Raw genomic sequence first — 20,302 nt, 5'->3', positions numbered from 1 at the left:
TTGTGGTTGCTGTTTATTTTTTATTATTACCGTTCTTTGAACCCTCGTTTGACGACATGCATTCATTTAATTACAGAAGCCCCCCCGGGGTGGTCTGTGATGTGTGCACTGGTCACCGGCCAGTGAAACGACTTGCTACTGGTTCGCACAGTTTTGCTCCGAAATGAGGTTTGAATGACTGCAGTCCAGCAGCTTCTCCCCACGCCCAAAAGTTTCAAATGTACTTTTAATGTGTCCGTGAAAGTGAATGGCCGGTCTTGTCTGCCTTCTCGCTTGGGCTCCTCGTCCTTCTGCTCATCGCATACAATAGAACAGCCCAGCCACTAGGGGGCCAACCTGCCTCGTTTTTAAATCTCATTCACCTGTGGTAGACGACGCACACTTTACTACACGGATGCGTTCCCTAAAGATGGGGAGGAATTAGCCTTTCAGTCCTTCATCATGTAAGAATCGTTCTCATTATTTGTTTTTAACAACGAGAGGACGCAGACGCCATGATCAGGTCACTCAAGGTGAGAGCTTCTTATCATCCAGTGAGCGTCTTTACACAACATTTCAGTACAAATAATCGGGAAAAGTGAGCGTAAAACTCGCCTTTCATAACGAGCTCCATCCCTGATCGATCGAGTTTGCGCTCCCTTATTTCTTATTTCATCAAAGGAGATCAGCAGTGGGAAGTGAACTGGGGAAGCAAGTGCTTTACAGCGCATCGCTTTGGCCAAAAGGGGGCAGCACTGCGTCGCACAGGCAGTTCGTGACAAGACGCTGTATAGGAGACATACCTCCTACTTGTTCAGTGTGTAGGGACTTGCAGAGGACGTCAGGGGTAGATCAGGTTCATCATTGTGTTTTATATAGCGCCTTTCAAGGGGAACCCCATCTCTGTTTTACCGCTCGAGCAGGTTTGCTGTCTCTTATTTCACCCATGAGCTTTTGCAGCCTCATCAGGGGGAAGTGAACTGGGAACTTTGTGCTTTGACCAAAAGGGGGCAGCGCTGCATGCAAAGGCTTCATATGAAGGGACTTTTAGTGGACGTCAGTGGGAGGTGCCCATCCCTTTTATATGGCACTTGTAATGGGAAACACCACTTCAAGGCTTTTTGTAGCCCCAAAGTGAGCACCAGGAGGCAGGTCATGTTTTTTAGTGTTTTAATTACTTGGCCATTACGGAGGATAAACTCCTTACAACAGACACTTTATATAAGTGGCAAAACCCATGCATGCTTTATTTTACAATATTCTCGGGATGGTTTACAAATTGAGACCCCCTGAACGTGCCGTTAAGGCTGTTTGACCCCCGGAGTGTAGCTCAGTAAGTTAACAGCAGGTGTTGAACCCGAATCCTTGTGCTTTAGCCCCCCTTATGCCACTGCACTGCCCCGTCTTCATACGACTATAATAGATCGGCACAGCTGGCGTCCAGGCTGGTGACGTCACACACGGAGCCCCCCTCGTATGCTTATATAGCACCTTTCATAGCGAACGTAATCTCAAAGTGACTCAGTGGAGTTGCACACCTGTTCTGTATTTGTGAGCACAGAGTGTAAAGAGACTCACTTAGGGTGATACTCTGCATTTTTATAGTGCCTTTCATAGACAATACCATCTCGAGGCATTTCACGGGTTTCCGTATCTTTAGCAATGCAGCGCTGGCTTGTTAGGCGCCTCACTTGGGGTGTAAATGTGTGTGTAGTGCTTTTCACAGTAAACGCCGTCTCTAGAACTGAGCACTTTCTGGTTACGGGACTCGATTAGAGTAGCGGTCATGGCTTTGGACCCCGAGTTGTGGAGATCAAATCCTGCTATTGACAAAGCGTGACCACGAGCAAGTCACCTCAACAAAAGAAATGTAACCCAATTGTATCTCAAACGTTGTATGTCTCCTCAGATAAAGGTGTCTTTCAAATAAGAAATAATGACAACGTGCTTTAGGCCACACCGTTAATTAACGTATACTGTATTTAGCACCTTTCATAATGAACTCCATGCCAACCAACGCATTTTGCACTTTTTTTCTTTCCTTTTTGCACATGTGGCTCCCCAGATAAAAGCGTCACATAGCTCCGTGCTTTGCAGGTCAGTCCCTTAGCCACTAGGGGGTGACACTGAAATTCCAGGAGGCCGAGCTTTGCATTGGGCTGTCAGGAACTTAAAAAAACAAGAAGCTAAATGGTGAGGGGCTTTCAGTTATTGGGGGGGATTTAACGTGATTACAGCGGGTATGCCCTTCGTGAGCCAGTTTGAGCCATGGAGGTCTGCAGCCATTGCCGAAATTGCAGACGAATTGTATTCCATGTTTACGATATCTTTTATATTTAGAACGTTTCTTAAATGTTGGCGCATTTTTGTTTTGCCTTTGACATTACAAGACCGGACTGGTTAGACTGCTTACTTCTGAAACACTGACCGCCAGCGATCTGACCAGAAGTGAATATATTGAGCAGTCAAACACGAAATAGTAAAATACATAAGAACTGGCAAACCCGGAGTGTCAAAGAGCGAGCCAGGACTGGCCACCTTCAGCGCAGAATGCCACCTGTGTCCGCATCGGCATCTCGATCCTGCTTGTATGTGTGCACGCTTAGTGCGTGGTAACGGGATGTTTTATTTAAAAGTCCATTTAAATTATTATTACATGGCAAGACTTTAAATCGATAGCGTGTTGAGTGGCCGTGATCGCGCTTTACAGATCTTGTTGGCCGGCCCAGGTTTTGTTTTTTTAAATTCTTCAAATGTCTCCTTAAAAGATAACCACAATTTTGTATAGTGCCTTTCATAGTAAGCACTGTTACACGGGTTATTATGGAGGAGTGTTTCGGACAATTGTAATAATACTTTGTTTTATTTGTATAGCGCCTTTCCCCATGCTCAAATTAAATTACAATTTGATAATTAAATTTATAAAAGTACTGCTAATTGTGACAATAAATAAATTATAACAACAAAAGCGAATATAAAAAATAATGTCACAAACTACAGCTTTATTGATTGTTCTTAATGTATTTATTTGATTATTTCTTCCTTTCAGTTATGCCGCACGCAACCTAAAGTGTGCACTGCAATGAAAATCGACATCGTCACAGGTCAAAGCTAGCGGGCAGGCTCTATAGCGAGTTCTGTCTTTTGATTGGTGAATCTTCTGCAGAGCAGACGTATACGCTTTGCTTGAATGGCGGGCTCTAAGTGAGTTCTGTGTTTTGATTGGTGAATCAACCCGCAGATCTGACATAGGCGGGTTTATTGACTTGTAGGAACCCCCTTCCTCAAAGTTGTGACAGTAAACGTCGGATACGAGTGCAAGTAAAAGTTGATCAGAACTCCTACACTTTATTTCAAATTCATTAAGAGTCGGCATCTGCAGTGTCTGCTGTAAACGTGGCACTTGATGGCTGAGTTTGTGTCCGCTCTATCGGCAATTCACCAATCAAAATGCAGTACTCGCTAGAGCCCGCCCTCTCAACGTTGACAAGTGAAAGTGACAGTTTTCATTTCAGGGCTTACTTCAGGCGTCCGGTGTCACTGAAATAAACACAGAAAGAAATAAACAACAAAATATATATTGCGTGCATATTTAATGATTTATACGCACATTTCATGCTGTTATGTAATTGTTTCCACATTTCACGGTACATTTATTAATTTGCTTATCTAATTTTGTCTGAAATGTTCTCCCGTATGCCTCATTTTTAACCTCGCTGATCAGCCGATTCGACGACAACCGCAGCAGGCAGAAAATGAAATGCGACTAAAAGCAGAAACCTGTCATTTTTTGACTTTGATTGTATTGAAAATAGTAAATGGATAAGGAATGTATCGCGTTCACACTTTTTGTGTAAATTCTCGCTTATTCTCAAAACGAGACGAGGCGCGCGTACCGCATTGGCCGTCACGCCGCCCCACCTTCTCGCACCGCCTGCGCTACTCGTTTCGGTGTCTCGAGTTCTGCGACTGGAATTTTATTTCCCCGATTTTTTTTTCTGCCTAATGGATGTCCCCGTTAAATGAGTGCTGACGTCTTGTATAAGGCTGCAGAACGCGCCTGAATTCATCACCGCTGCCGGCGCCTTCACAGATGTGTTTGGAGGAGAACTGCAGACAAAGTTAAAGAAATACGCAAATAAATAAAACGCACTGTGACCTGTGACAATAAATTCAGTAATGACAAATTATAAATAAATAAATATGTCATGAAAAATTATTTTTGTTGCTTCTTGTGTTTATAACGCCTTGAAATCCCATTTGAGTTTTATTTTTCGTCTGGTGCCTCCTACATATAAACATAAACCTTAATGAAAGCACCGTTATCTGTGAATCTCTGTGTCTGTCATATGCTGTTTGCTATGGGATTCATAAGAGCAGTGCTAATGGTTTGTGATGTGCCATCTGTTGAAATGAAACATACAATGCATTTTATTACTAAACCAGCTGTGCTACCCATCTAAGAAAAACAGTCAGTGTAGCCCTAAGCGTTAACATTTGCAGTGCACCATGAAATGTGTATGTTATATACCATTTGGTATGGGATTCATAAAAGCAGTGATAGTGTTTTTTAGATGCGCCATCTGTTAGAATGAAAGATACATTTTATTACTAAAAGTGTTTGGGATGTGCCATTGTTGGTAACGACGGAGACATAAATGGATGAACACACAGACACTTGTGCATTTATTCAAATGCGTGGATTACAGACTGCAGTGCACCATCTGTTGGAATGTAAACACTAGTGCTGAATACGTTCATCAGAGGGTAACCGCTGCACAGACAGAAATAAGCTTAGCCAACTTAATAATATGACAAGTGTCTTTGTGTCGGTCCAGTTGTAAGGGTTAGGAGGAATAAGTTTAAAATACTCAAAACTTGTACAAGAAAAGTGAAAAAAATCAAAAATGATGAAAATACCAAACAAGGGTGTACAAATAAGAAACGTGGTCTTGTCATTCTTTTCTGTTGTCTGATGTTATAGGCCGGTATCAGTGGTGTGGTAGTGGCTTGGTGGCACACACTCCGGTTACAGCTGTGATGCTAACGACTGGTAACTTCACATGGTGGGCAATGGAGGAGTGAAAAATAACAAGAAATCGACGTGCACATCGGGAAACCAAAGTCCTGAGTCAAGTGGTCTAAAGCCGCAAAATCAGGCCAGTGAAGTAGCAACCAGCAACAGCGCATAACCCACCGTCCCCGTCCCTGTCCCCCTGGCCAAACACTACGACTGTAAGAGTAGTTGGCTCAACGAGCGATGCCAGTGTTGAGAAGGGGCGGCTCATTGCCAAAAGGGATCGGGTGTGTCGACAATCTATGGATCAAATACAAAAGTTAAATATTTAACCCGTCTTAGATGCAAAGAGTAGCTGATGTTTAATATACATACACAAATACTAGTATATATATATATATATTGTGGCGGACGCCTGGCAGATTATCCTGGCCGGGACGCCCCTGAAATGGAAGGCAGCTTTTTCAGGACACTGCCTCCCCCAGAGTGCCAGATGGCAACTCCCCTGGACCGTAGCGGTGCCCCAGATTCCCGCAGGGCATCCTGAGACTTGGAGTCCATTTTCTCAGCCCTGTTGGATGCCACCAGAGGGTAGCTGTGAAAGGACCTGAGGGGGAGTCATGCTTCCCTTTCAGCCAGGAAGTGCTTGGAAGTCATGAGGACGGAAGCCCCACAGTACTTCCGGGCTGTTTTAAAGAGTTGGGATACTCCATCTGACCCGGAAGTGCTGGCAAGTCACGTGGGAGGAAGGACAGAAGCACTTCCAGGTCAAAGACTATGTGGCAAGGGAGCCGGAGTCGGGAGACAAAGAAGGAAAAAAGAGTTGTGTTTTTGTGCCGTGTTTGTTGGACTGTGTTGTGCCTGTGGGAACGGGGAAGGCGTTGCCCGTGGGCAAAGAAACAGAAATAAAACGTTTGTTTTATAAGTGTGCCTCCCGTGTCTGTCTGTGTTGGGTCAGGCGTTTGATATAGCGCCTTTGTCACAATATATATGTGTATATATATATATACACACACACACTCATATATTGTGAAGACACCAGGGGGCATTGAGCCCACCTAACCCGGGCACACACAGGCAGGTCACGAGTTCAACACAACACCCTGTTTATTTAGGGCTTAAAGTGCACAATCACTGGTACCAATGCAGTCCCTTCTTCCTCCACTCCTCCCCCTCCTCAGTCTCTGTCCTCTTCCTCCCGACTGTGGCCACTGAATGGTGGAACTGGCCCCTTTTTGTAGGGCACCCAGAAGGACTCCAGGTGCCCAAAGAGCTTCTTCTGGCCACATTTCCAGATGTGTGGTGGAAGTGCTGCCTAATAAGGCCCTGGAAAGGTCCATGCACGCCCCCCGGTGGTGGCCACGGGTTCCAACAGGGTTGAGCTCCAATGCTTGTGACCAGTGGCCCTGCTGGAAACCATTGGCTGTCCTCCATCGGCCTGGGGGAGAAACTGTCCTAAAAATACTCTCTGCCCTGGTCTTTCCACACACTGGACGTCCCGGCCGCCCACCACAAAGCATACGTATATATGGATATGTGTAAATATACTGTAATATGTATCTGTATACAGTATACTGTATAAGTAGAGAGTGCTTGTCATGATACGTTATCCGAGATGTTTCAAGGTCAGGTAACATTGTTGCGCACATGGAGATGAGAATGTCACTGGACTCTGTACACATGTCAACTTTCTCTAAATAATAAATAAGCATATACCAACTTTTATGGTCCACACTACCAGTACAAAAGAACAAAACATCTTTGGCTTTTAAAAACGCCTCACAATCAGAAGTCATCTCCTTGGGTTCACTGGGTTGACATCCTGTGGATGATTTTCTGTCATTTTTGCCACTTTCAGTTGTCAGACAGGATTTTTAAATGGCTGCGCTCTGCTTTCATCGTCTCAGAATCGCGGTTTGAATGTTTCTTTGAATGTTAAAAATTCCCAACTTGTAAACCAGTAGGACACCCCATCAGGGAGGCGGTGGCCTTTAGTCCAGACTGTGCAGGGATGGACTGTAACGTGACTCTCTTTAAGGGTCAGGGAAGCTCATCAGTGTAGCAGGACCAGACTTTGTCCAATTCTTTCTTTTCTGAAGACCTTTAATTTTTATTTTAGCACAAAGTAGCTGATGATTTTCAGCGTGACTGTGGCGTTGATCTTCGACTCGAACGACTTCATCTATTTCATCCATTTGGCCGTAGCCCGTTATAACTTGGCATCCCAAAGAACACTTCCAAAGATGCCCACTAGAGGGGGACTGGCCATCAAACCCCAGCTAGATATAAGGGCAACCACATGATCTTCATAAAATAAAATGCTCTGTAACAAAAGGTCAGTAGAGCACAAAAGGCAAAAGGAGTCACCAGTGACAAAGGCAATCTGATAGCAAATAAAGTCCCAACACCGAATCCAATGGCATAGTCAAAAAAACACAGCAGGAGGTGAAAAATCCAGAAAAAGCACCAAACACAAAGACACAGTAAGTCATCAACTCCAGAGGGCATTTGCAATGAACTGCAAGAGATTGTGGGATACTCTCTGCCTCTGTAGGACTGGGGGGCGGCACCTTGCTGTGACAGGTATGTCACCAAACATCATGGGGAACCACCCACAAAACACAAGAAATGTAACAGGTGTACGTACTGTACATAGACTAAAACAAAGACTAACAGTTATGCATATAATAAACAAATACTCAAACAAAACAATAAAAAAAAATGAATAAAGATAATACAATAAAGGAGGCTGAACCCCAGCCTTGAGGGGTCATGGTTGAGACATCTACATCGTTGAATGGGTGAGCCATGGTGGGACAGCAGTTTGTGCTTCTGCCTCCCACATCCTGAACATTGTGTTGAGTTGCGGCCCGGTCACTAACTGTATGAAGTCTGCATGTTCTCCTCTCGTTCCAAATCTAATCACAGAAGTACACCATAAGTTTGCCAAACAAGAGAAAACCATTCAGCCCATCAAGCTGATCCAGTTAGCTAAACTTCCGGATACTTTAGAAGTTGTTAAGATTTCCACTTGCCATTCCACGTCACCTCAATTTGTTTAAGATTCCCATGACTGTTTGTGTGACGATGCACTTTCCTTAGTCGTCACTAGGTCTCTCCAAATATCACATTCACTCTTTCACTGATAAGAGTTCTGCTGGATCATCCTTATTGAGGTCTCTGAGGATGTTGAAATCCACACACAGCCCTCTCTGCTCGAGACGAAAGAGGTTCCATTTGAGTTGGTCTGGCATCCCATCCAGAGTTATCTCCTACCTTGGGCACACTGCCAGAGGGATGTGCTCCTTGTAGAGGTTTCACCAGAAATTGCTCAGGGTCACACAAAGTGAACAGCCATGGGCCTGTGGACTCATAATCAGTAAACCAAATCTTATGGTTGACCTAAAGGAAAATTCTGTTTGGCCAATCGGATTTCTAGCCAGATTTTATCCAGTTGTGCTGAAGGAGAACTCCATTGGCCAATCCGTATCTAGCTGGAGCTTATTGAGTCATGTTAAAGGTGAACTCCCTTGACCAATCGGGAGTCTAGTCTGAGTTTATCCACTTGTGCTGAAGGAGAGTTCAATCGGCCAATCAGATTTTAAATTAGCATATCAAGGCATCCTGAAGGACAGCCACGTCAGCCAATCAGGTTTCTAGCAGCGAGTGGGCTTTTCATTTGAACCTGTGTCTCTGTCTCGCCTCCTCCCCTCACATGTCGGCACACTATTTGTACTCAAGGAGACTCCCTCTCTTGGCCACTTGTCCTCCCTAACACGGCAGCACTGCAAAGCACAATCGTGAGACCTTGACATTACAAGACAACCTTGTTTGGCAGCTGCACTAAACCTGAGCTCCATGGGTACAGTGGCCGAGAAGGCTGTTTTGTACTCTCCAGGATGAAGCAATGCTACTGCCATAAGGAAGATGAACAGCCGAGAAGGGGGACATAGCCCTGTGAAAGTTCCTGACACAAACAGACATCAATGCCAGGTGTAATGATACCACCAAACTGAGCAGCAAGATGCTTTGTTATTTAACCTCCAAGTGCACAGACACAGAGAGGAGTTCAAAAATACAATACAGGGATGCTGCTGGTTGAAGTTGACACTAACATGTTGCCTCCATTAGATAAAGATTAATAATAATAATCCATAAATATAGAACTGATTTTGCTGTTGTGTTCTTTAACAGTTCCAAGAATTTCTTGGTCTTGTGGCATGGAATGTCAACCCAGTAAAAAACATGATGAGTGCAATGCTGCCAGGAAGACAGCCACCTGAATGAGGTCACTCATTTCATATGAAGGAATCTTACACCACCATAGACCCCAAGTGCTACTCTTCACCTTCACCACTGCCAATTACCTTTTTGGACCGCTGGCAGAAACGGCACTAATACTAATCATCATGCTATTTTTTTTTTTACCCAGACCTCCAATGTCCTGTGCCTGTGACACTGTTGTCTTTTACTAGCAAGAATGGATGTCAGTCAGGCTATCAGTCCCAAATTGCATCCATGAGTTTGGGCATTCTGTTAATCCTCTTTCAGTGATGGTCGGCATCTTAATGTACCTGTCATACTGTTGTGTGTGAAAAACCACCAAGACCCCACAGCTTTGCTGTATTCAAAGCCCCTTAATTGTTAGATGTACACACACACACACACACACACACACACACACACATAATCCAGTGGCATTTACCCACCTGCCTAACAATCTGCCCATTAAAATTTCCCCAAGCGCATCAGTGTGGAATAAGACAGGTAGGGTCCTGTGGTAACAAAACAGTGGCACAAAAGTCAGGATATTTATTAGGGAATACATTCAACATGGCATTGGTCTTCTTTTTAATTAATAAGGCTTATTTGGCACCACCTTGATCATGCCCTCTGGCCACAGCAGACTGCAGTTCCTAGCTAGGAATGTTGGTTGTAATTCTTTCTGAACGTCATCTTCAACATCAACAACAAATAATGCTAACACGCCTACTGGGATGGTACAGCCATATTGACCAACACTTCACAAAAATGCCCCACAGCTATGCCCAGTATCTTGTTCATTCAAATCCATAGATTAGGTGGAGGCAAGCAGGGCACCCACACGACGACTGGTGACAATGAAAACTTGCAGTGGTAGAACCCCACACTAAGCAATGCAATGGAAACCCAGAAACAGAAACGGGAGATGGCCTCTGACACAACCATGGGTGCCCATCATTGAGCTCCATACAGGCCAGACAACTCATGCTACTTACTTTTTTTTTTTTTGCTTTAACAATGGGTGAAGGCGGTTTTAGTATGAACATCCAAGAATACATGGCACTCTGATAAACCTGGAATAATTCAAACTGCAAGAAGGAAAACCTCAATGTAGTCAAATAAGTTTATTGTTTTTTTAAAAACAATGGAATGACAACCTCTGGTGCTGCTGCCAACTCCACAGAGCTGAGTTACGCCACATGAAGTTTGCATATTTTCCTGCCCAGTATCAGTGGACTGGCATCCCATCCTGTGATAGTGACTGCCTTGTGCCCAAAACAGCCGAGATAGGTTCTGTGATCTAAGCACCCTGTAAATCGATTAACCAGCCCGGAAAATTTAAAACATGACGGATGTAGGTGCTTGGCCATTTCTGGATACAACAGAGCAGCAGGGCTGCCTTATTTTCACTCCAATCAATTTATAACTTGAGAACCACCCGATACAAGCTAGCCAATTCAACATTCAATACATCAATGTCACATCTTACAACTTGTAGGTGAAGGGGTATGTCAGACTTGACTACTGTTGCTGATCTTGCTGCTGGACCATGTTAACATGACTGACAATCACTGGGCATATCTTTTTACCAACTTAGTGCCGTCTTTCCACTCCCTTTTTGTGATAGCCAAGAATGTGCTGAATGATGGAGCAAGTGGTGTACAAAGGGTTAACAGGTACAGCAAGTTTAGCCACAGTCCCACCCTAACCACGCTGATTCTGTTCTGGTACATATAACACAAAACAACATACAGCCAAGCCTCTCTTCTGTGTGTGAGGACCAAACCAGTGATAGTGTTTATACTCAAGAGCTGAAAGGCAGCATTAAAACTGATGCACTTGGAATGCTGTAACAGCTGGGAACTGCAAAACAGGTAATGACTGCAATCTAGAGGCAAAACCTGGTGTTAATGTATAAAAGTTTTAACATTTATAGGAAACCCTCCCTTCAGGGACCATTAATTCACAATCCTCTTCTTTTAGAATAATGCCTGTCAGCATGGTTAAATGCACATGACAGTCTTGCAAATGTTAAAAAAAAGAGTGCCACACATGAACCTGCAAACATTTACATGTAGGCACAGTGTGGCATAGTGGTTAGGGGCTTCAGATGTCAAACCCCGAGTCTGTGGGTTCAAATCCCACTACTGACCACTGCTTGCCTGTGGTCCAATTGCGTAAAAAATGTAACCAACTGTATCTCAGGTGTTATAAGTTGCCTCAGATAAAGATATCAGCAAAGTAATAAGTAAAATGCCTCTACCTCATTCACTCTGGGTTACATAGTGCCAATCTTACCGATAGTTCATAGCTGGCTGGAATACTCCGGCTTTCAATGAATCTAAAATAGGATTAAGTGAGTTAATAAAATTGAAACACAGACAAAATTTGTACTATTTAGTAGCCAAACATTTTCAGTTTCTAACGTAATTCCAATGTCAATCTCTCAACAGCATGTATGGCCTATTAGTTGAATGTCCCCTTTATACAGTTATTATCAGCCTCCTACATGGACACTTAAACTTAATGGTTACTAGCAACAAATCACAAAGATAAATTCACATATTTAATTATCTTTAGCATAAGAATAGTCAAAAAAACAATTATAAGTTCCACTTACTTCACTTTACAGGTAAAATTAGAATCCAAATATTAACAGTACGCAAATGAGATTTGCTTCAAAGTATAAAGGGTGCATTAATTACAGATTTCCTCCAGGAGGAATGTATAAGCATCATGATCTTCCACATCTGCACCTCATTCCTGTAGGTGCATAAAGACAGAAGAGCAGGGCAGCATCTCTGTTCAGGTGTGTCGCCACAGGAGCAGCTTTTAGTATTCATCACGGTGTTAGCACAGGTGTGGTTGGCAAGACAGAGTCCTCAGTAATGATGGCATGCATAAAATACTCCAACATCATGTGAAAATCAGAAGGATATTGAGACTGAATATTTGTAATTGTTCCTCCACTGACTAGGAAGGCCATCCACGTATGGATTGATATTACCATCAAACAGCAAGGGTAAGATTAAATGGAGCTGTCATTTGTGCTATTTCACATCTTCAGGAACATAACCTCTTTCATGTTTAGTATCTCACTTTTTAAATTTAAAAAATTCCCGTCTGATCATCAGTTTACCTTCTCCATTCACACCCACCTTCCCCTAAACAGCCTCTAATGATTGGGGGAAAAAAAAATCTACCTCATCCCACCGGGCACTTAAGCTAAGGTAATACAAAGAAACAGTTATCTTTGGATAAGCATTACATCTGTGACCATAAAGAATAGTCACTCAGTCATTTTCCAACCCGCAATATCCTAACACAGGGTCACGGAGGTCTGCTGGAGCCATAAAGAATATGAAATTGGAAATATCAAAAATGCACAATTCCCCCAATATTTACAGTACAACAAATGGTAAGCAAACTTTAGATGTAAACTAAGATTTTTCTTTCTTGTTCCATTGCCTTCCATTTTAGATACCCTGTCTAGGTTGCAGATTTCAGAAGAAACAACACCTTAACACGGTTTCTCTATGAGGCTTACCAATGCTAATAAGGATATTTCTTCAGTTACAGATTTCTGCAAAAATAAGACCCACCTAGATTTTTAGTTTTGACTTGGAGAAGGTTGGAATGGAGAGAGACTTGTATTCCATCAATAACAAAACAAGGATATCTCCTTTTAAACTTCCAGGTCCCAGATATCCTTGACTTCAATCTTACTTTTCCAGGTCATATGTAATAATCATCACCTTCCTGGAAGGAGTTTAACATATGCGATTTCTTTCTAAAGGAAAAGACATGCAAGACACTCATCCAAGTCATACAATGCTTGCCTCCAGTTAACACCAGCAAGCTTAATTTGTCTTAGTGCCCCACTGCTTATTAATGGCTCAGCAATTCAATTTTACTCCTTTCTAAACTTTCAGCCTGCTGCACAGATGACAAAATGAATGGTCCAGTTTACCACATTTACGTTGGAGCAGCAGAGCACTGTATACTTTCACAAACCAAGTACCAGGCAAAACAAGAAAACAAGGCAGATGCAGTTTACTAGCTATATGACAGGCTTGGGTACAGAAGTGGGAGGCAGGGGAAGACACTTGCATTTAAACCCTCCTCTCCAAGAAAGCAGAAGAGACTGGAGGTAAAAACCATAATACTATGATAAGCACAAGAGGAAGGGGTGGGAAAAAAAAAAGCTTTTGAGTCAAATCTTCCCTACTCCACTGCCAAATTCACCCTGATACAACTTGCCAACTGGAATATTCAAGCTGTTCTGTCCAGTATGAATACAAGCAAATGGAGCAAATAAATCAAGTCTTATTTAACAAGTGGCCTGGTTTTATCATCATCACCACACTGATGTGCTTTGTATTTTTTCACCTCTGCCATGTATTTGGCCCAAGCATCTCCCTTAGCTGCATCACCCTAAAAAGAAAAGGAAATTGGACAAACATGAAACTCGTTATTCAGACATTTTTGAACATTTAATTTCCTATGAATTTATGATATATTCCAAACAAGCAAAAACCATAAGTCACAATGTCAATAATGAAATAAGTGGTTTCAGGAACTGAAATGAATTCACCTACAGAGAGGACAGTGTTTCATGCGGCTAACTAAAGGTAGAATGTAGTGTGTCAAGTTAGATAGGTAGTGATGGCAGTTACGTTTATTACAGTAAAAAGACTGGCTCCATAAAGCGTTTAGATGACCCAAACAATGTTACTCTGTGGCATCAACATATACCAAATCAACCAGTTTCCGAAACAGGTTTTTTTACAATTTCATTCATCATCTCTTCAAGTCCAAATAACAAAACACCATAATGAAAGTAGTTACTCTCTTAACCGACTCCTTATTTCCTTATATTATTATTTTTTTTTTTTAAGGGAAACAATGTTTTGGTTGTGACAAATGAAACAGTAAATCTCAACCAACCTTCCTTTTTTTTTTTAATCACAGGAATCATTTTTACCCATTTTCTACATACGCTAATGGTGCTGTACTAATTACCAACATCATTTTTACATTACATATCTAATCTATAACCAACACCCTTTTCTACTGAAAAGCGATAATTAAATTAAAATGGAGCCTTATAACTAGACAGCTATATCCTTTTAAAACACTTAAGTATTGGACTAAAGAATGTTTGGGAGGAGGGTATTGTTAGGTAACATTTAAAAGAACACTCCATTTTTTTTTTTTTTTTTTACTTTTATGTTACTTACCTCAGTTTGTAATTGTGGCCAAAAGAAATTTTACTCTCATGTTTTCATGCAGAATGGAGAGAAAAAAGTTGATGATGATATAGAAGCCAACAGAGACAAATGGCGTATAATGGCAAATGATGTGAAAAAACATCCATTACAAAAATAAATCATCAGCAGACATCACAAGGACAGCTAAAGCCTCATGGGTATGACTTTTTGAACTGAAGACACTTGCCCAATGAATAAGGCTTTAGTTTCCTGTTTATAATGTGCGCCAACTGTTCAGGAAGTATATACACTTAAGACTATTTCACCAAAAAGCATGCATTTTGAGCATAAAACTGGATAACTCATATACAGATTACATGACACAAGTAACAAGATTTTTTTTGTTTTCCATTTTTTACATCATTTGCACTTGTATAGCCCTGGTCATTATTACCTTGTATTATATCAAGCTTTTATTCTCTCCATTTTACATTAAATCACGAGAATAAAGATTCTTCCCGGTCACCATGACAAACTATACAAGAAAAGTAATACATAAAAAAAAAATTGGGAGGACTATTTCTTTAATGATTTTTAAAACAATATTGGCAAAATAACTAAAATGTATATTAGTGTTTAGCTGGCTTCCATTATAAGGCAGAACTTTATTTCAGCAATTCAACTACAAGCCATTATTTGCATACTCCTATACTGCCCTTACATTGTACCATATAATCAAAACTTTTAGCACCTTTATACAAGCGACACACTTTGTTTATTACAATGCCTTGGATTTGTTATGTTTCCCTGCCTTTTAAAATTAGATGTTACATAATGTATTATAATTTGAAATGCTGCATAATTTTTTGTGTTAAGATAATTTTAATTTAACTGACCTCACAAAATTCTGAAACACTAAACTGCAGTCTTACTCTACAAAATGTAAATTTAAGCCAGCACATTGAACATACACTGAATAAAAATGTCCAAGTACCTCTGTCTCCAACTTTTGCTTCTTGGCAACCATCCCTGTCTTGAGGGCTAGTTTGGCTCCACCTCTCCGCTTGCCCACCTGGGTTAAGGGACAGAAGACTGCAACCGTTATTCGAACCCTTTCAGTTGCACTGGCAATGTTGACCACTACACAATGGAACAGGGAACCTATCATTAGACAGTTATTTTCTTATGCAGCAGTTTCTTTCCAGTACAAGCAAACAATGAAGGAGGAAAGTTAATGTCAGGGTCTGGGGGTTGCAGTGGAAGGAGGCTATGTGGTTACCCAGTTTCAAAGTAGAACGATCACTGCATTCACAAATTCACTATACGCCATAAAAAATCTGATTAAAGCTAATTTCAAAGGCTTGTTAAATACACAGTTGTACACATCCAAACACATTAAGGACCCCTTAGTGTTCATCAATATTTTCTGTATCTATACCTATAGATTACAGCGCCTTGAAGATAAAACTGATAATACATGTATACCACAGTTTTAAAAAAATCAAAGTAATCAATGAGGGATATACCAACACATGTAAATCAATTACTGTCCTACTTGTACTTCGATGTACTGTCCAAAATAACAGTTTTAACATGCAAATAGGATAAAGAGGGTAGGCAGCTATGGATGCTTTCTTGCTGAAAGCCCATCTCTCCCAAAAATACACATACAAAGAAAATTATATTGCGAGATCTGCATACTGTACTGACAAATTGGCCTCAATCAGGAAGTAGCCACTGCTGAGGGGAAGGGCTGAACACCTCAGGTCCGTTCTATCAATGCTGCAGCATGTGGGACACTAGCACACAGCATACCTTTCAATCTACTTTCATTTTTCTGTCACTGCATTAGACAGACTGTTAGTTGTGAAGTTAAAAAAATAAATAAAATGTAGCAGCCTACACTAAAGTGCAACAGGGACTTGAATAGGATAGCTTGTCATGGTGAATAGCAACTACAAGCAAAGCCAAGATTTTAAACAATGATCACCATCTTTATTTCCAGCAGCTATGACCACCACAGTTCCATTAGCCATTAGAAAACCCTTTGATCTTTTCTTAAAATAAATGTTTTGATACTGACAACACATAAAGGACATTTGAGAAAAGTGGAAAATACGCACCTTAACAGCTCCATCAATCATACTATCAAACTACTAAGCACATAAATTACTAATGCGGTAGTGAGAATGCAATGAAATTCTGAATGTTGTTCTGTACAACTTTAAATGATTAGCCTGTTAGCCTCTTATTTCATTTTTAGTCCATTTTTCTTGATCTACTTTACAAATAAAATATCAAACTTGCAACTTGAACAAATTCCCGAATGTTACAATAAAACACAATGTGATCAAGCAATCTAGCTCAAGACTGAAAAGGAACACCGAACTGTCCATGTAAACACTTCACCTTCCATTTCTGCTTAGAGCACTTTCTGGAAAAAATTAACGCTCCATAATCTAGTACTGTACATAGTCTCAGAAAAGAATGGATATAACTTTGACCGGTTAAAAAAAAAAAAAGTCTCTGGACAAATCAGAATCTATCAGGCAAAAAATCTTACAGATTCTTAACAGTACTGGAGCGGATAGTTATTCTACCTACTTTACAACACTTTAAAGTAGAAACTCTGGGGGTTAAATTACATAATTTAACAATTTCTTGTGTACATCAATTTGCTTTGTACGTGTTAATGAAAAATAACAACAGTGCATCACTAAAACAAAATTACCACATGAATGAATTAAATTCAGCATGGTGACCGAGGACATGTGCCTTGACATCATATCTTGCGTAGTGTGTATGTACTGTGCATATATGAACATGTCATTTTGTCAGATAACATTTAGTCAAAACTTGTGGGAGTGGCAATTTTATTACACTGCATTTTAAGTTTTATGAAACAGCCTTTTCTTCTTTGACTCTGATGAAGACAAAGTAGACAAACAAGATGATTAATAACGAATAACAAGATGATTAATGACTAATTCCAAAGAGGCCATCAAATACCAAGGCACTTGCTGCAGCACTTGGAAACCACCAAAATCTGTCATAAAGGACATTAAGAGAAGATGGTGCCATAAACTATATTGGGAGAAAACTGCAAAAAATGTATGATTTTTGACCTGAGGGAGGACGAGTCCTGCTAAATGTTCTGCCCCTAAGCTTGAATTTGCCAATTTGTACTTGTCAAGTTTTGGATGCTTCCATTTATGTTGCAGACACAAATTGCTGTTATATTTAATTAGACACTTCCGTGTATAATTTAATAAACCTATGTTTTTCTGTTTTTTCAATTACACACTCAGTTAGGACGGCAACAATGGTAATATGAACTTGAGGTTTTCATAGCACAAAATTCCAAAAAATGCTCAAAATGCCCACTAGAGAGGTAAAAACTTTAAACCCCCCTAAGTCACACAAAAGGCAACCAAGAATCTTTCTAAATTAAAAGGCTTATTACTCACAAAAATGTGCTGTAACAAACTGAGTTAAGAACAGCACAAAAGGCAGTGCCTTCAAAATAAGCTGTCCAAATAGCAAACACAGACACTAATACGAAATCCAAGGCATAAAGCCACAACAATCCAGGAAAACCAAACAGCACAGAATAAACAATGGAGAAAACTTACATCACAAGCAATACAATGAACCGCATGGGACTGTGGGTTGTCTGAAGGTAGTCTCGACATGATTAGCAGGTGGCCCAAAAATTATCAGACATAAGGAAACCGAACCACCAACAATGCTAACATATAAAATGGACAATATTGCCATAAAAGACACATCTGAACCCCAGATGCGTAACCATGGCTTAAATATTACATATGACAGCCAGTTATCACCTTTTCAAGCACAATATAACTTTGCCCTCAGCACATTTCCTATGTAACAGGGCTATAAAAATTTCAAAAAGAGCTCAATTCTAAAATGTCTAACTGATAACAACCAACTGATAAACGTTCTTTATTTCTTACAAATGACCTTCCTTTATACATTCAACTTTGAATCCCCCTTACTGCAGATTACGTTTTGATAATAGGTGTTGCTTCTTACGAATTCGAGTAAATAACACTGAACTCCAAGTCCGGCATGTTCATTTGAGGCCACTCTCTGCAGTAAACCACACCATGCCAAACAATGGCAGCAGGCACGTGTGACTATGTTTACGTCCATAGATCTGTATGATCATAGAAGAATCTGGGCCTTGGGAAGAAGCAGGGGGGTACACACAATTCTGTCACGATTCAAATCCACAGAATACCGCTAAGCAAGATCTGGCAATCCCCCCACATAGCCTCCGTGCCACCAAGCACACCCCAACCCGGTTTGGACTGGCAGGTTCCGAACAGACGGGTCTCGTTTCTCGCCCCGTAATCAATCAGATTATGCAAACTGTCGGAAAACTAGCAAACCAAACCAAACCAAACCCCCTTACAATGCTTGTCACGCCCTTCTTCTCTTGCGTCTGGCTCCGGGTGGCCTCGTCTCCATCGGCGCCGGGCTGCTGCTGCTCCTCCTGCTGTTCCCTTCTCCTTCTTTCTTCCTCCATTTTTTTAAAGAGCTCCAGGAAGCTCCCGTCGTTAGCGAACACGTTGGCCCCCGGCGCTTTGTGTTCGGGGCTGCCGGGGCTACTCGGGCCGCTGCTGCTGCTGCTACTGCTACTGGCACCACCACTGCTGCTGCTGCTGGAGTCGCTCCTGTCGCAGTTTTTCCTTACGTTTTTATTAGAGGAGTCCATTTTTGAGCTATGAAAATTTGACAATGACCGGCTCATAAACGTTAAACACGCAAGCCCTTATAACCACCCGATATATTAATATAGTATATAAATTTAAAACAGCTTGTTCAAACTCTACTTCCTTGTTTGGAACAACCGACGTGCATTTCAACTAAAGACCCAGATTCTAGAAGATTCCCCCTTTTCTGCTCCCCCTGCACAATTGCACGGGGCCGCAAACGAAGTACAAATACTACTTTATTGTTTTGGCTAGTCGGAAATCAATTTAAAAAATAAAAAAACTTGTCTCCCTTTACCCGAAAGAATTATCGAACGCGTTAAAATACCGCTACTTGCTGATACTTTTTTAACCTAATCTGTATGATTATTTTTTAGAAGTTTCTCTCCTTCCCCTGATCGGCGGCCATCTTGAAAACAAACGTCGCCAAACCCGGCAGCGCTCCCGCCTGGATTCCTCAAAGCGTTAACGTGACGTCACGACGCTGCGCACGCTGCAAGGAGGGGCCGGAGCCAAAATGGCGTTGATACGAGTCAGTCTCGTAAAAGACGGCAAGTCCAATTGTCTTTCAGTTTACTGACCAATCATTTTCAAGCGTGCCGGTTTTAGGGCGGGATGCTTGGTGAGACGGTGAAACTGACAAATCGATGAATCAATCATGCCAATGAAGATTTTCAAGCGCTTGCTATTGTGAGGCAAGTCAGACATGATGTAAATATATAACGCTAGACTTATGCAGGATTTTAAAATTATTAATATTAATAATAATAATAATAATAATAATGCAGTTTATCTTTAAGTGCCTTTCATAACATTTAAGTACACTGTACATAAATTATTAAAAAACAATAAAAAAGATAAAGCAGTCAAGATTAAAAGCAAATAAATAAGATAGCCAAAGATTACAACAACAACAACATTTATTTATATAGCACATTTTCATACAAAAAGTAGCTCAAAGTGCTTTACATAATGAAGAAAAGAAAAATAAAAGACAAAATAAGAAATTAAAATAAGACAACATTAGTTAACATAGAAAAGGAGTAAGGTCCGATGGCCAGGGTGGACAGAAAAAAAACTCCAGACGGCTGGAG

At 41.1% G+C, this 20,302-nt stretch overlaps 1 protein-coding gene across 1 annotated transcript; it reads right to left on the bottom strand.

Annotated features, from left to right (window-relative positions):
• Nucleotides 1-10,368: 10,368 nt before the first annotated feature.
• On the bottom strand, nucleotides 10,369-19,669 carry trir (telomerase RNA component interacting RNase). The gene is made up of 3 exons (XM_039772637.1): nucleotides 18,908-19,669; nucleotides 15,464-15,541; nucleotides 10,369-13,693 (listed from the first exon to the last, which is right to left on the bottom strand). The coding sequence occupies exons 1-3, from the start codon at nucleotides 19,244-19,246 to the stop codon at nucleotides 13,586-13,588; spliced, it is 525 nt and encodes a 174-aa protein (XP_039628571.1). The 5' UTR covers nucleotides 19,247-19,669; the 3' UTR covers nucleotides 10,369-13,585.
• Nucleotides 19,670-20,302: the final 633 nt, after the last annotated feature.

This window comes from Polypterus senegalus, chromosome 12 (assembly GCF_016835505.1).
Source record: "Polypterus senegalus isolate Bchr_013 chromosome 12, ASM1683550v1, whole genome shotgun sequence".
Taxonomy (NCBI): Eukaryota; Metazoa; Chordata; class Cladistia; order Polypteriformes; family Polypteridae; genus Polypterus; species Polypterus senegalus.
This window is presented reverse-complemented; position numbering and strand designations above follow the sequence as displayed.

Excerpts from the sequence above, each read along its gene's own strand:
- trir (XM_039772637.1), bottom strand. The coding sequence starts at position 19,246 with ATGAGCCGGTCATTGTCAAATTTTCATAGCTCAAAAATGGACTCCTCT. Across the intron at positions 15,542-18,907 it reads AGAAGGGCGTGACAAGCATT|GTGGGCAAGCGGAGAGGTGG; the intron begins GTAAGGGGGTTT and ends CCCTTAACCCAG. Across the intron at positions 13,694-15,463 it reads AGCAAAAGTTGGAGACAGAG|GGTGATGCAGCTAAGGGAGA; the intron begins GTACTTGGACAT and ends TTTTCTTTTTAG.